This window comes from Aptenodytes forsteri, unplaced genomic scaffold, assembly GCF_000699145.1.
Source record: "Aptenodytes forsteri isolate BGI_AS27 unplaced genomic scaffold, ASM69914v1 Scaffold151, whole genome shotgun sequence".
NCBI lineage: Eukaryota > Metazoa > Chordata > Aves > Sphenisciformes > Spheniscidae > Aptenodytes > Aptenodytes forsteri.
The window spans coordinates 5,858,375-5,873,049 of NW_008795939.1; the positions used below are offsets into that span (position 1 = coordinate 5,858,375).

A 14,675-nucleotide genomic window follows, 5' to 3' on the forward strand; every position below is an offset into this window, starting at 1 on the left:
GTCAGAATTGACAGACAAGCAAAAAATGACCACTGAAATGACCAATGACCATAACAGAATAGTGCTGGGAAGCATGATCTAATTGCAAGAGATGATGGGATGAAACCAAAACAAAAACAGTAAAAATCAAGCAGGAGCACATTAAAAAGTAGAGAACCAGCATAACTTTAGCATAATCCTCCATCCCATTCCCCACAGACAGGCAGAGGGCCCTAATTTCTGGCTCCCTGAGCTGCTGAGTAATAAATCAGTGAACATGCATGAAATAATCTTTCCATTTACCCTTCCTTTTGTCTGTCTCATCAGATGTTTTCAGAATGGAGGGGTAAGAAGTGAAGAGATGCAAAGGGAGATGACTAGATGGTAGAATGAAAGAGAAGTGGTTCGTAAACCAGTTCCAGCCCATGAAGTTGCAAAACACATCCCACTGGCTTTGGGAGGCTCTGAATCAGACCCTGCTGGCTGAGAAAAGCAGGCAGAACAAGAATCCCAAATGGAAAGGGGGTTTTGATTTGGCAAGAGTTCATAATGTAGGGAAGGAAAGCTGTAACACTTCATAAAGGTTGTCTTAAAACAACAAAAAATGTTGCTATTTTGCATCTTTTTGTTAGTGTAGTAACTAAGACCAACTAACGGAAGTGAAAGAATTTGAAATAGTTACACTTCCCAGCTGATCAGACTGATCTTGTCTGGAGAATGTGGATTTCATAATACATTTAACTTGGCACCCTGGGATTTTTTTCTCTGCTTAAAATGTTTTTTTAATGAGAAGCTGCATTTTAGAGACATAACCTTATGTAAACACTAGCCAGGAGAATTTGGTATTTAACTTATTTTGCTGGAGAGAAGAGTTTCTCCAGGTAGTATACTTTCATTAAACTCACAAAATGAAATTCATCGATGTTTGAGAACTCAAGCCTGGATTGTGAACTGTGAGGGTTTTCTGTCTTACATTGATGTTCAGTTGTGCTCAGCACAAAAAGCCCTAGTGAAACCCCTCTGAGCATCTGGATTAAATGAATCTTTGAATTGCTAATTGTTTAAGGTTGACCTGGTAGACGTCCAACAGCTGTCTTTATGTTGTTTGTGGTACACAATTGCACTCTGTTTAGGAAAAACAAACAAACAAACAAACAAAATCCCCCCATGGCCAAGCAATTAATTCATGCACAGGAAGTGGTGGTTTATTCCATATAACATTAATTTATTATACAGAGGGGTGGGCCTACCCAAAAACCAGGTAGATACTACATGATGAGTTGCAAGCAAATGAGGTATAAATGAGACTGTCAGCATAATTATAACTGAGAGGGATGTCCCATGCTTTGAGATAATGTCCTGTAGGAAAAGGTGACACAATTTAGCTTAATCAAAGACAAGTTTAGTCCTTTGGTGAACCTTTCTATCTGAATGGTAAAGTGCTTCCAGGTAGTGAGTGCTGATAATAATGCAGATCATACAGTTGCATGAATCTGCATGAAATATGTAAATATAAATCAGGAAAAGCCCAATTACTCATTTATTGGTAATTCTCAATTCCCGTATATCAGCAACACAGGTTACTGATCATCTTCACTTTTCATATCAATGCCTATGTAAGGGTACTAGCACCACCAAAAATGTTTTGATTCATTTGGACACTATATAACTTTGGTGTATTAAGAAAATGTCGAGGTGAGGTTACCTATTTTTAAGTCCTCATTTGAAATTATGAACTTGCCTAACTAGTCATATATTTAAAATATCGTGCTGAACTAATGCTTTAGTGCTTCATTAGAATAGATTTAGAAGAATTTTATTTTTGTCCATTTTTGTTTATATACTGTGCTGTGCATTTAGCACTCATAATGGACTAGATGGGTTGGACTAGATGACCTGAGGTCCCTTCCCACCTCAGGTATTCTGTGACTCTGTGATTTATAGTGTCTGTGAAACAATGATGCTCTAGTTCACAGTATATAATGCTACCCAAACAATACCTGGTGCCACCAGGCAACCCAAGAAGAAACAGCTGGGAGCGTCCTAATAAATGAAAGGTATCATGTGTTACAAAGGGTTTTAGTTTCAAGTATGCTGTTTCTTTTCCGTTTCAGTATGATGTTTTAGTGCTTCCTCTGAGTCTTCAGCACCTCTTTCTTGGTACGGCTGGACAGCATAGATGCAGAGCAACAAACAGACACTGTATAAAAGTTGTTTCTAAAGCTGTGTTGATACCACTCATTTTCTGAATTTTTCTGATGTCTGATTCTGAACTCTGCTAAATCCTGTTTTCATTTTAGATTCTTCTCAGTCAGCTAGTTTCTTTTATTGTCTTTCTCTCATCAGATGTCTTTTGGGGGGAAAAGACCTGTTTGTTAAGCAGGTGACGGGGAAAAGAATTATTAATCAAATCTTTTGTGCTCTTTCCAAACAGGGACGAAGAGGCTTAGGTTCAGTCTTTGTTTGGGCATCTGGAAATGGTGGAAGAAGTCGAGACCACTGCTCCTGTGATGGCTACACCAATAGCATCTACACTATCTCCATAAGCAGCACAGCTGAAAGTGGGAAGAAGCCGTGGTATCTGGAAGAATGTGCATCCACACTAGCTACAACATACAGCAGCGGGGAATCCTACGACAGGAAAATAGTATGGTTTTTAATTTTTTTTTTATGTATATGGGTTTGTATTTTGCACAGTGACTTTGGGGGGAGGGAGAGAGAGAGAGCCCATTTATACTAATTAATGGACTGCTTTAGAAAAAAATCATATGTAGGCAAGTTCATTTAGACCCAGTGTGTTACTCGGTTGGAGTCACCATACTGCTGTTTGAAACCAGCATGGGTATCTCTGCATGTTGCAGCCCAGTGCAGTGCAGGTATACCCAGCTTACAGCAGGTTTTTCCACTCACCTAGTTGCTGCCATCTCTGAGTAATGCTTTCAGACATCCTGTTGCCACTGCCACCGAAACAGATTTCTTTCATTACCAGTATCTTGTAGCCCATCACTAGGCCTAAGTGATCCTCCGTTTGTTTTTAATCCAGTTATCAATAGTTTTCATATTTTACACGTATGATATTAGCAGTTTTTCTAGGTACCTCTCTATTTTCTCAGATTTATTTCAATCCAGCATCATTCCTCTTTTACATTCAGTGATGGTCAGTTATTACTCATATTACTGCCTATTCTGGCTAGCTGATCTATTGTAAGCAAGATTAAGCTCAGTGCTCATCTTTCCTATATTGTTCCTCATCTCATTCCTAAACAGCCAGCATCCATTTTCCATTATGTTCTCATCTTGGCTGGAAACTGACAAATTGTTTTAATTCTGTTTGATAATCTATTGATACCATTAGTGTTTGTACACTATATCTGCTTTTTCAAATTGAGTGCGTTCAATATAGTTTTCAATATTCAATATACTACTCCTTTTAACCTTTTAAACCCTTGTACTAGGATTAATCAGGTTTGTTAATATTGTACTGTTCCCAGCTTATTTATTCTAGTGTATAACTTAGAGATCTTAATTTCTTCCTGATCAGAAAATTTAGAGATTTTGGGTTTTTTTCCCCTCAGATGTTTTCTTAAGCACCCATCTAACATTACCTTCTTTCTGGTCCTTAGTAGATACCCCTCTTGGTAACAGTGAGGAGTTAAAAATTCTTGCAGCTATGTTTTTTTAATAGTGTCTGCCTTGTCTTTCAGGATTCTGGGATGCTGGCCATCCCTTCTTGGATCCTCCTTTATTTTCAGATGATCTAATTTTTGTTTTAAATTTGTTCTGAGGTACTTCTTCATTCCAGTAATTTTTCTGTTCTGAACTTGCTTCTCTCCACTGAAACCTTATCTCTCTTCCTGGCATGTTTCTTGTTCTCCCTGATAAATAATAATAAAGAAAAGAAATTACTCCCTCTCCTAGCAGTCCTCACTTCTGTGATTAAATTCCCTGTACTGTCCTTTAAAAGACCTTCACTAACTTCTTCATGTTTAAGTAAGACTAATACAATATGAGGTGAGCAGAAGCGATTGTGGTTCCCCAGCCTGACCTCTTGCTTAGCTGAGTCTGTAGGATTTTCCTGAGTCCTTCAAATCCAGCAGTTGCTGTCAACTCGACAATAGTTTTTATAAATACAATCAATCTTGCTTTCAAAGTTTCCAGTGACAGAAAATCCACTTAAATTTAAGGCAAGTGGTTTTAATTACCCATTGCCATTAAAAAATTCTCGTTTGCTGTCTGAGCTCCTCTAGCTTCAATTTATAGGCATTTGGTTGTGTCACAGATTTTATTGCTAGTATGAAGAGGACTCTAGTTGCCTAACATCTTTCTGTCTACCCATGTAGCCTGATCAGTTAATCTCTTTTGATAAATGAAGGTACGCTTCTTGCCTCATTCTGTGTAAGGCATGTTTTCTTACAAACCCTCTCCCATTTCATGAGCTTTGAGCACCCAAACTGGACATACCAGTCAGGTAGTAGCAGCGTCAGTGCCAAATGCACAGGAAAATGTGTATCTGTGCGTGCCAGTTCAGTTTCCCTCTCTTTATACATTAAACCTGACTGAGACTTATTAGCTTCACTGTCATGTAATGTGTTCATCACTGTGTGACGCCCAACCTGCTTTCAGAGCTGCTGCTTCTCTTTTTCAGAGTTGGTGGTCCAAGGACAGATATGAGTGTAGTTGTGGTCTCTTTATTGCACCATTTGCCACTAGCTGTACTGGTTTAGTACTCAATCCAGACCAGCCCTCATCATCACTTTCTCTTTCTCCAAAGTTTCTCCAAGTGCAACATTCATCAGAAGGTGCTGGTGTTTTCTTCCAAGTCTTTGATAAAAGCTTTAGGTGATATTAAGGCCAAGAACCAAATTGTAGAAGGCCTGATTAGAAACAAGGCTCATTTCTTATATGTGCTATAAGCATATGTATAATTTCTCTGCTTCTAAGTATACATCTGGTTTCTTACATATGCTTACATTTTGAGACCTCATAATTATCCCATTTTAAATCTATGTATTATGTATCATGTACATTTTTAATCTCTTAAATGTAAGTAATTTTTAATTTTTTTTAATGTGCAGTATCACATTATGTGTCTTGTAGAATCCTGACTATACTACTTTCAACCAAAATGATGGCCAGAAAAAAATACTGCAGTGCTTTGGCAAGCTCTGTTTTCCAGGAGCTTATGTTATCCACCATTAAATATACTACTAGTTAATTAATTTATTAATAGTTAGTTTTGATCCTGTATCAGCCGTTTTACACTAGATAAAAACTTGGCAAATAGATGAAATTATTAGGGCAATACCGCTTACCTTTTCAAAATATTAACACTGTGTGGGTTCTCTTTTGATCTTCTGGAACTTCTCCAGTGTTCAAAGACTTGCTAAAATCAACAGTATAGTCTAACATATTCCCTGTCCAGGTCTTGTAAAAGTCTTCGGTGCTTCCAAACTTTCCGATTTAAACTTGCCCTTTAAAATAGCTATAAATAGGAAGATGATTTATCATCTTTGTATGCTCTGAAAACTTCATTTAGATTTTTTTTCCAAAAAGGAACATTCCATGAAATTGCCGTTTACTATACACTGCTATTAACTATTCTATTATTTCTGGACAATTAAAACAATATTGCTTTGGGGGTTCTTTTGATTCTGATATATTTGAAAATAAAACATCCTTATACTTTATCCTGTTCTTGTATTTGACCTTTGTCTTTCCTTACCATCTCTATGCACCTTCTATCTTCTAATTTTTATTCATTGCTATCCACTTCATTTTTTATTCACTTTTATTTATTTATTTACTTCTTGCACCTGTCAACACTTGTTTTGTTGACCAGTATATCCTTGCTCATTTTTTTTAAAATCTATTAAAATATCTGTATGTTTCTCAGTCCTTATTTGTAGTTTTCTACTTAGCTTATTTAATCTTTGTGTATTCCTCTGATTTTTTAATAGCTGTAGTTTTCTTGATCATTGTCTTCCATTCTTTTCCATTAGCATGGACTTTCTGCTTTTAAAAGAATAGATAATTTTTTAGTTTACTAAAGTATAGTACCCATCACTTCTAGAATTTATGCATTGTGCTGATACTTGCAGTTTTATATTTTATTGTAAGATTTTTGAAAGGCATACTTTATAAATGAAAGATTAATTATTATATATAGAATGAACATACATTATCCCATAATCAGGGAAATAATGAAGAGGTTTTACATAAACATTATTGAAAAGATTTAAAGATATGCCTCTTTAAAAATGACCATAATTTGGAGTCTCCATTGGAGATCTCACACAGGCTATCAGAGATAAGTAAAAATAACTTTTAATTGAAATCCATCAATTCTGTAAGCACTGATTGCTTTTACTAATCAGATCCTCCATTCTTTTGGGAGCAATCCAGTTGCATATGCCAATTTTAGATTATGCCTACAGAGTGCATCATTTGGCAGAGTGAAAGGTAAAAGCATAAGCGTACTGAGGAGCCATAAGAATTAACCCAAGTCTGTTGATCCTTTGTTTACCAGAACTTAATTTACCCTTGCACTCTTGTGCAAAGCAACTTTGATGTTGTACGTGCCATAAGATTCACTGATCTCAAGTGCTTGAATATCAGACCATAAATATTCCCCCCCAAGACTCTTTTTACTGTACTTTATTATCAATTGGCTTCTGAAACACACAACCTATCTGAGGGTGTTTTACTACTGGTACTTGTCATTTAAAGCCGGGCAAGCCTCTTCCCCTTCCAGACACCTTCAGTGACAAAGCAGAACAGTGTACAGTAGATGCAGTCAATAGCTTTCTGTTTGTGTTGTGTGTAAACCAGTTATCCCCATAAGGAATAACAACTATATGCTTCTGTTATGCTACAGCTTGGTGAGAAATGACATGAAATTGTGAAGCCAGCTTTCCAAACTGAGTATTAAGCAGTCTTTTCAACACCCACGCACATGGAGACAGGGGCATTGCTCTCACCTGTGTGACTCTTTTGCTCATAGCCTGATTTTGAGAGCAATAATGATAGTATCGCTATTCTCTTCTCCAACTTGTCTATCAAAATCCAATCCTCCTAAAGACCTATCAAACCTCATTTACCTTGGAAAGAAGTCTTGTTTGAAGCAAGAACTGAACTAAAGACAGAACTGAAAATTTTGAGGACAAAGTTTTTCAACTGCTATAAAATGCCAAAGAGTCTAGAATAAAGAAGATGTGTAGTTGTTTTCATTGTTGTACCACACTTCCTTTTCACTGCATCATATATCACATTTTTCCTTATACTACTGCTCCTTTTGAGTCAGAGATTGTCTTCATATCTTTCCACAAAAAGCTTAGACCTTGCAGTAAGCGTAAAGGGAAAAATAACAATAGAAGAAGAATAGAAGTTTATTATTAAATTTAAATTCTCCAAATTCTCTTATGCATATAAATTTATATGCAGTATACAAATTAGCTATGAAGGGCTCAACTTCATGCCATGACATGAAAAGAGTAACAATATTTGATCAAGGCATATGGTGATTTGGTTTGTTAGAGTGAGACTCCTATATTCAAAATAGGAAAAAAATATTACTGCAGTAAATCAGGAAGAAGTGACTTGGAGTGGATTTTACAATCAAAATCAAATTAACTCATTCTTATTTATTGTCATGTAACTCAGAATAAACTCCAATATCGTGTGAGATTCTGTAGTGTTGTAGTACAGAAATACCTATCCACAGTTAAGGGACAGTAAATGGCTACAACTTTATAGTGTCATATTCTACAGTTCCTTCAAAATTTATCTTGCAGTTCTTCAGTTTAATATCCTTTTTTTTCTTTTCTGTTTTTCTATACAATATGTGAAGAATGTATTATAAGGTAGGTGAATGTGCAGAATATTATAAGGTAGGTGAGAAAACTGTAACCAAATGTTAGGCAGTCATTGTGTGGACTAAAAATCCTTATAAAAATGTTTTGATTTCAATATGGACTAATAGAAGCACCCACACTTTTATAACTACACAAAAGACTTTTTTTTCCTCTTTTCATTACTATGCATTTTTATAATTGCTTGTTACAAATATAGGATGTAATATAATTTTAGAAGGTTTTCTAGTCTGGAGGGTTTTTTCAGTCTTGTGCAATGATAGCTTAAGAACATAATTTCATCTACACAACTCTGTTTTCCATATGGAGGTTTTTTTACTGACTTTGAACTAAAGTAAATGGAAGCAAATTCTGGCCTGAAATAATTTGAGTTAACGATTACAGTTAAACACACACTGATGTTACCATCTTGCATGAGTTTCTTGTTGCTCAGGGAAGGTACTCCAAGTGTGCTTGACTTCATGCTGTACCAAATTTTATTGCAGTAACTGTTAGCCCATTTTGGACCGAGTTTCCAACCTTTGGATGTATTAACATGCTCAAAGTGTACAAACATTTCACAGATGCAGCCAGATGTATGCCTTTTACATAGACCATTAGAGAAAAGAACTAGAATTACTTATAGGTGTTTTCAAGAGCAGCTGCAAAGTTTCGGCATACGTATAAGCATAGAAACTCACACTCTGTGACAAAGGCAAATCAACAGTAGGTAGACCATAAAAATATACTTCTTTATAGAGGTTATCTCTCATAACAGAGTGCGTGCAGAAGTATTGGCTAATAATACAGAGTTGTCAAGGTATTTTTTCCTATTATTCTCTTATCTGCTATTTTGAATACTATAAGACAATGCTGGAAGATAGCTTCCCCACTCCAGACCATGCAGCTAGGATAGGTTAAGCACCACCTAATATAGTTATCTATATGGGCCTTTCATTTTTCAAACATGTTGCACAAATGCATCACGTTTCCTTTTAATTCCTTTTTCAAATTATTTCTTAAAGCACTAAGGAATTTACATATGAAAGTCCCTCATAAATATAATTCATAAACCTATTACATGACTTACCTTCTGAAAATAATCTCTTTACTTACTGTTCCACCTATTTCTTTGTTTTCTAAAAAATGCCAATTCATCTGCTGAGTTTCTTTCTCTTCTAAGATATATTTCTGCCTTGCTGACTAGCTTCTGCTCTAAGCAGAACTTGAAACAAAAACACAAAAAACCCAACATCTTCTGCCAGTTCTTAAAACACAAACAAAAACGTGCTCTTGTTCAGAAACTCTTCCAGGGTATGAAGATACGCACAATGTGGCACCTTCAATTTTGGGTAGATACAGATACACAAAGGATGTGAGAAGAAACAGTAAATTTTTATTAAACCCTTGTCACTTCTGGGGACACAAGTTCATAGAAACCAACATATCTTGAAGAACTGTAGCAGAAGATAAAAAATGGTTCAATCAGTTCAGAAAGCTCACGTCATGAAATATGAAATAGCAAGAGATGCAGAGGTTTGGGAGAGGAAGAGTGAGCATGTTCTCTGCTAAGGGAAATCCCATTTTTTACCTTAGTCATTAACCTCCCAATCGGTGAAACTATGGAAAGATTGATGATGCAGCCTTAATAATGACTGTACAGAAATGGCATCTCCTTAATTCTTCGGAGCAAGTTGCTTCTGTAAAACTATTACGATGTGTCTAGAGTTTTTTCTTTAATAAATGTGTGCATTTTCCGAAAGCTGTTGGACTTCTGCATACAGCAGGTATTACAGTGCATTGTGGTGATTCGTATCATTTTTGTCTGCCTTTCATCAGGATGCGTGTCCTAGGTTGCTAATTTCATGTTGATTAAATTAGGCCAGTACCAGAACTATTGTCACTGTCTTCAGTCAAATCTATTTGAGTCAAAAGATTTAGAAGTGGATATAACTCATGTCCCTAGAAATATTGCATGGACTTCTCTTGGGTAGTCTGATCAGCATTTTCATAGATCAGCAGTTGTTACAAAGGTATTTGAAGCATACAAACATGTTGTACTCAACAAAAGATTCAAAAATTTCTCCTTCTCCCCACCCTATTGATCAGAATGACAGCTAATATACACTAATGACAGCTTCATGGTGCTGTCAAATACCACGTCCTTTTATTGTGATTAATGATGTTGCCCTCATGTGGTTCAGGAATTTGGGGCACCATTTTTCGTCTTGAAACTTGCTCGCCTGTTGGTGGTCCTGTACTCTTTTTTTCTCAGGGTGGACGCGACACTTCTCTGACAGTGAATCCATAGTGCTGAAAAACATGCCTCAGATCTTGGAGGTAATTTACACCTAAACATCTTGGCTCCTGTCAGTAATTTTCCTTTGAAATATTTCAAGTGGGATTTCCATTTAGGAAGCTTTCCCTACGCATTTTCTGCTGAAATATTTGCTGAGTGAGAGAGAGAGATAAGCGTTTGTGGTTCAAACTGCTACCACAACATCCACTGAGAACGTGAGAGACAACGTTGCCAAATAAAGAGGTGCCATGGTTTATTGTGCTTGATATCTGTAGCTACAAGACAATAAAAACACTATGAAAGCATGTTCTTCCAGAGGATGAGAAACACAGATAGCACAATGCAGTGTGCTTTTCACTGCATTGAGAGAGGCTGTCTCTTAAGGAAAAGCTGCTATGAGGGTACTTCTCCCTGCCTGAGTTCCTGTAGGCTTTGTTACCCTTTGGTCCTCTGAGGAAAGCGCCTGCTGCACCACTTTTTTTGAAAGGGACAAGGTCCCTGGCTACAAAAGAGAGAAGCAGGTATTAGTCCCTTTTTCTGCCCCCTCTCTTTCCTGCCCTCCCTTCCACTCCTCACCACAGCACTGACCAGTGTTTTTCCAGATGGGATACCTGAATCTTGTATGTGTCTATTTGGGTGCATGTCATCCTGTGGTCCTTGGCCATGTTAATCCCACCTGCAAAATCACTACTTGTGTTTGCACATATAGGCAGCATAGTGTTGGGGCTGTTTCTGCTGCAGTTTCATCTCAATATTGTCAGGGCATTTTTGGAGTTTGTATGCAAGAAGGTTTTTCCAACACTATTAATTTTCATTGTCTAAATTAATGCACAGTCAATAGAAGGGAAGGAAAGAGATAAAGAAATTATATGTACATTTTATTTATGGGATTCAACTTTTAGCTGATGACAGATAAAAGAAATTGTTTAACAAGGTGTGCATTAAATAATAGGGAACAAAGGGTTCTTTCTAGACTCCGTTATTCTTGAATCTGGCCTTTGGTAAGTTCACTAATGTAAGGCTATGACATTATAAATGCTTTAATCCATCTTTTTCAACTTCTAGAAGCTTCCATTTTGGAAGCTATACCTCCTACATGCAATTGCTTGTATTCTGCCCAGATGGGATGTGGCTGTTTTTTCAGATCATATCTTGCATATCTTCCAGTTTCAAAACTAGATAAGCATTTTTACATGCCCTGTGCTTTTTTGTGAGTTTTCGATCCTTCTGCCATCTTTGGGCACATCCGTGTGGCAAATGACGTATGATACTAGTGAATTAGATGAAATGGAAACACAATAATTCTGTATACTTAGGTAAGAAGCTGTGTAAGCAACTTCTCCTCTGCCCCTCAGGCAGATATGTCTACTAGTGACTGAATCTCAGGGATCAGCTGAAATGCTAAGAATAAGGTTTGGCATCACAGGTCATTCACTCTGCCACCTTCATGAAGGTTTCTGTGCTGTGGACTGCTGTCTGCTAGTATCTGTTCTCAAGTCCACGTGGGTTTTGCTTGAGCTTCTGTTAGGTAGCAGTGACTTTTGTCTGTACTGCCTTGCTCTTGCTAGGAACCACTGCTTCAGAAAGAAGAGCATAGATTAGAATCACTTTAGATTAACATTGCCTGAATGAAGCAGAATTTAGAATAAACACGTTTTTGTGTGTGATTTACTGTCTTACAGAAAGAATCTGCCTAAAATTCATTATGAGACAGAAACATCCTAACACTAAGTAGAAGGCTGTGCCTCTAGTTGGTATTGCACATTATAGTTTATACATCCACTTAGATGACATATAAAAATATGTGGCAGCATATAATTAAGCAATACATAACAATTTAAAGCTGCAAATAACTAATTGGCTTGTGATGTCTAGGCTAATTTGTGATTACATCAGGATTTTCCAATGAATTATTGCTTAATTTCATGTGAATTATTGCATAAGGCATGAAGGAAGGATTAAACATGGTACTTGGCATGAGCCCAACTGTATTCTATTCTTCCACATACTTCCAGTCTGACTTCAGGCAACCTAATTACCCCTCCGTACCTCTTTTATAGTCTCTAAAATGGGCATAACCAGTCTGTATATAGGGAGCACTGTAAGATTTAGTTCATTCCTGTTTGTAAAGCACTTTGAGATTCTTGGATGGAAAGTGCTCTGTAAATGCAAATAGAAGGGCAGAGTTCTAACTGTGCAGTTTTAAAACCCTCTGTACATTTTTCTAATTTACAAGTCTTTTTGTTGATCATGCCATGAAAAAAATGGAGATTAACTTATGTTTTCAGTGCGATACAGAGAACACTTCTCCAAGTTCACAAGTGACTTCAAGCTCAGAACATGTAACATCATGTATTCAGACACCTTTTTTTTTGCCTTTCCTTGCAGTGAAAGAAGGAAATACCTCCACGTACCTGCAACTCATTCAAGCAAATGAAACCTGTTCTGATTTCTGAAGTTGTGTTCTAAATTTCACACATTCAATTTCTTCCAGATCACCACAGACCTGAGGCAGCGTTGCACAGACAGCCATACTGGAACCTCAGCCTCTGCACCTATGGCTGCAGGCATCATTGCACTGGCACTGGAAGCAAAGTAAGATCTGAGTTATACTCCGAAAAAAAAAAATTAAGCATACGAAAAGATCTTTCTCACTGATCCAGCACCTTTATCCAGGGATCTCAAAGTGCTTTGGAAACTTTGTTGTAGTAATTCACAGTACCCTTCCAAGGGCAGGAAAGATCCACGTGCTTATTTCACATGCAAGAAAGCTGACACCATGGAAATGACAGCAGAGTACTTAGTGTTGAAATAACTTGAAACAGTGTTGAGCACAGGTAGTTTCCACTAAATGATGTATAGGATCCTCACAATGTCTTACAGTACCCTGACAGTACTGCCCAGATCTGCTGTACTCTGCAGGCTACTGTAGGTCGCCTATTGCATTCATCAGGCTTCTTTTAGTGGTGTCTGTTCTTGAACATTGAAGAAAGTTTTGGGATGGTGTTAGGCTACCATGAACAGAGATTAATATAGTATGAAAAATAAAAATTCTCAACTTCTGCATGCTGATGCAAATCTGTTTTTTCTAATGGGATAAGTGCCTCAGCTGTAAAAAACATGGATAGTGTAGCTCCATAGTCCTTTTACCTTTAGCTCAGAAAAGTTTCCATCTTACAAGCATTTTCTCAACTGCAGGGTTTTGCTATTTGTGTCTAATATATATCTTTAATGTGTTTTATGGAGCAGTGGAAATACTGGAGATTTATCAGGTAAATCTGTATTTCAAAACCTTTTGCATTACTTAGTGCTGTGTTGGATAATATTAGCAGGTCTAAGGTGGAATGCTCTACCCCAAATCCTGCTTGAAATCAGATGTTTCTAAGTGCTAGGAGATTGATTCTATTAAATTCTGAAGAAAACCAGTTTCCTCTGGGGGCAGGCAGCTCCTTTGAAGGAAGTAATTGTCACACAATAGTCATTTCAAATTGTATGTAATTCATAGCAGCAGAATTATGCTTCCATCTTTAATGATTTTTTGAAGAAACCATGGGCCAATATTCAACACAGATTGCTTTTTTGCTGTTGAGTTATAGTCATGAGAATAAGAGTTAGTAATTGAAGAGCTGACATAATCTTTAGTGCAGCACTTGTATAATTAGATTTTCTTAATGCAGTCATTAGAAACAAAGGTATTTTGAAAGGTTAATATAATGCTATTATTTAAAAAAAAAATCTGTTTAATCTCTTCTTAATCTCAGTCTTAAAATCCTTAAATTCATTCTAAACAATCTGCACATGCAGATAAAATTGCATGTGCGTAAATTTCATTCTGCTGAAAGTTTTTCTAATTATTTCTTAATGAACAGAGGTTGCTTGTAATTTATGGTTTTTATTTTATATGATATTTTGTGTGCATTTTCTAACAAATGATTGTTGTAATTGCAAGTTTCAAAGTGTTATAGCACACAATACCTACAACCAAGCTATTGCTAATTGTGACATCTTAAAACACACTGAGAAGCTTACACTTTACACAACCTTTTTTCTCTGTGAACTTTGGTGACTATATCAATGGGAAATCCATGTTACTGCCTATGGACTAGTATTTTTTTTTCCAAATTAATAGTTGCTATGATAGGAACAAAGACAAGACTATATTAAAGCTCCGCATGTGGAGATGGAGACAAAATATGCCAGTGACTAAAGATCCTAGTCACTTTTTTGTATTTGTCGTACTCCGTTGCACAGTGCTAACAAGAGATTCAGGGTGAAAATGTATTGATTTTGCCTCCTTTCAGATTCTATTCAGTTTCAGTATATGGAGGGTGCTTACTTATTTCCAAATCTTAGCCTGTGTATTTGAATAGATCCAAAGGATTTATATTAATATAATGTATCAGAAATAGTGTGGCCAGCAGGAGTAGGGAAGTGATCGTGCCCCTGTACTCGGCACTGGTGAGGCCGCACCTCGAATACTGTGTTCAGTTTTGGGCCCCTCACTACAAGAAGGACGTTGAGGTGCTGGAGCGTGTCCAGAGAAGGGCAAC

General features: G+C 36.8%; 1 protein-coding gene across 2 annotated transcripts in view; it reads left to right on the forward strand.

Moving 5' to 3' along the window:
* Positions 1–14,675, forward strand: part of PCSK5 (proprotein convertase subtilisin/kexin type 5) — a 271,155-nt gene that overhangs the window by 122,970 nt on the left and 133,510 nt on the right. For both annotated transcript variants that reach the window (XM_019473650.1, XM_019473649.1), the window contains exons 8-9: positions 2,414–2,626; positions 12,620–12,720. In XM_019473650.1, coding sequence (XP_019329195.1) covers positions 2,414–2,626; positions 12,620–12,720 — 314 coding nt within the window. The remainder of the gene's footprint in view (positions 1–2,413; positions 2,627–12,619; positions 12,721–14,675) is intronic.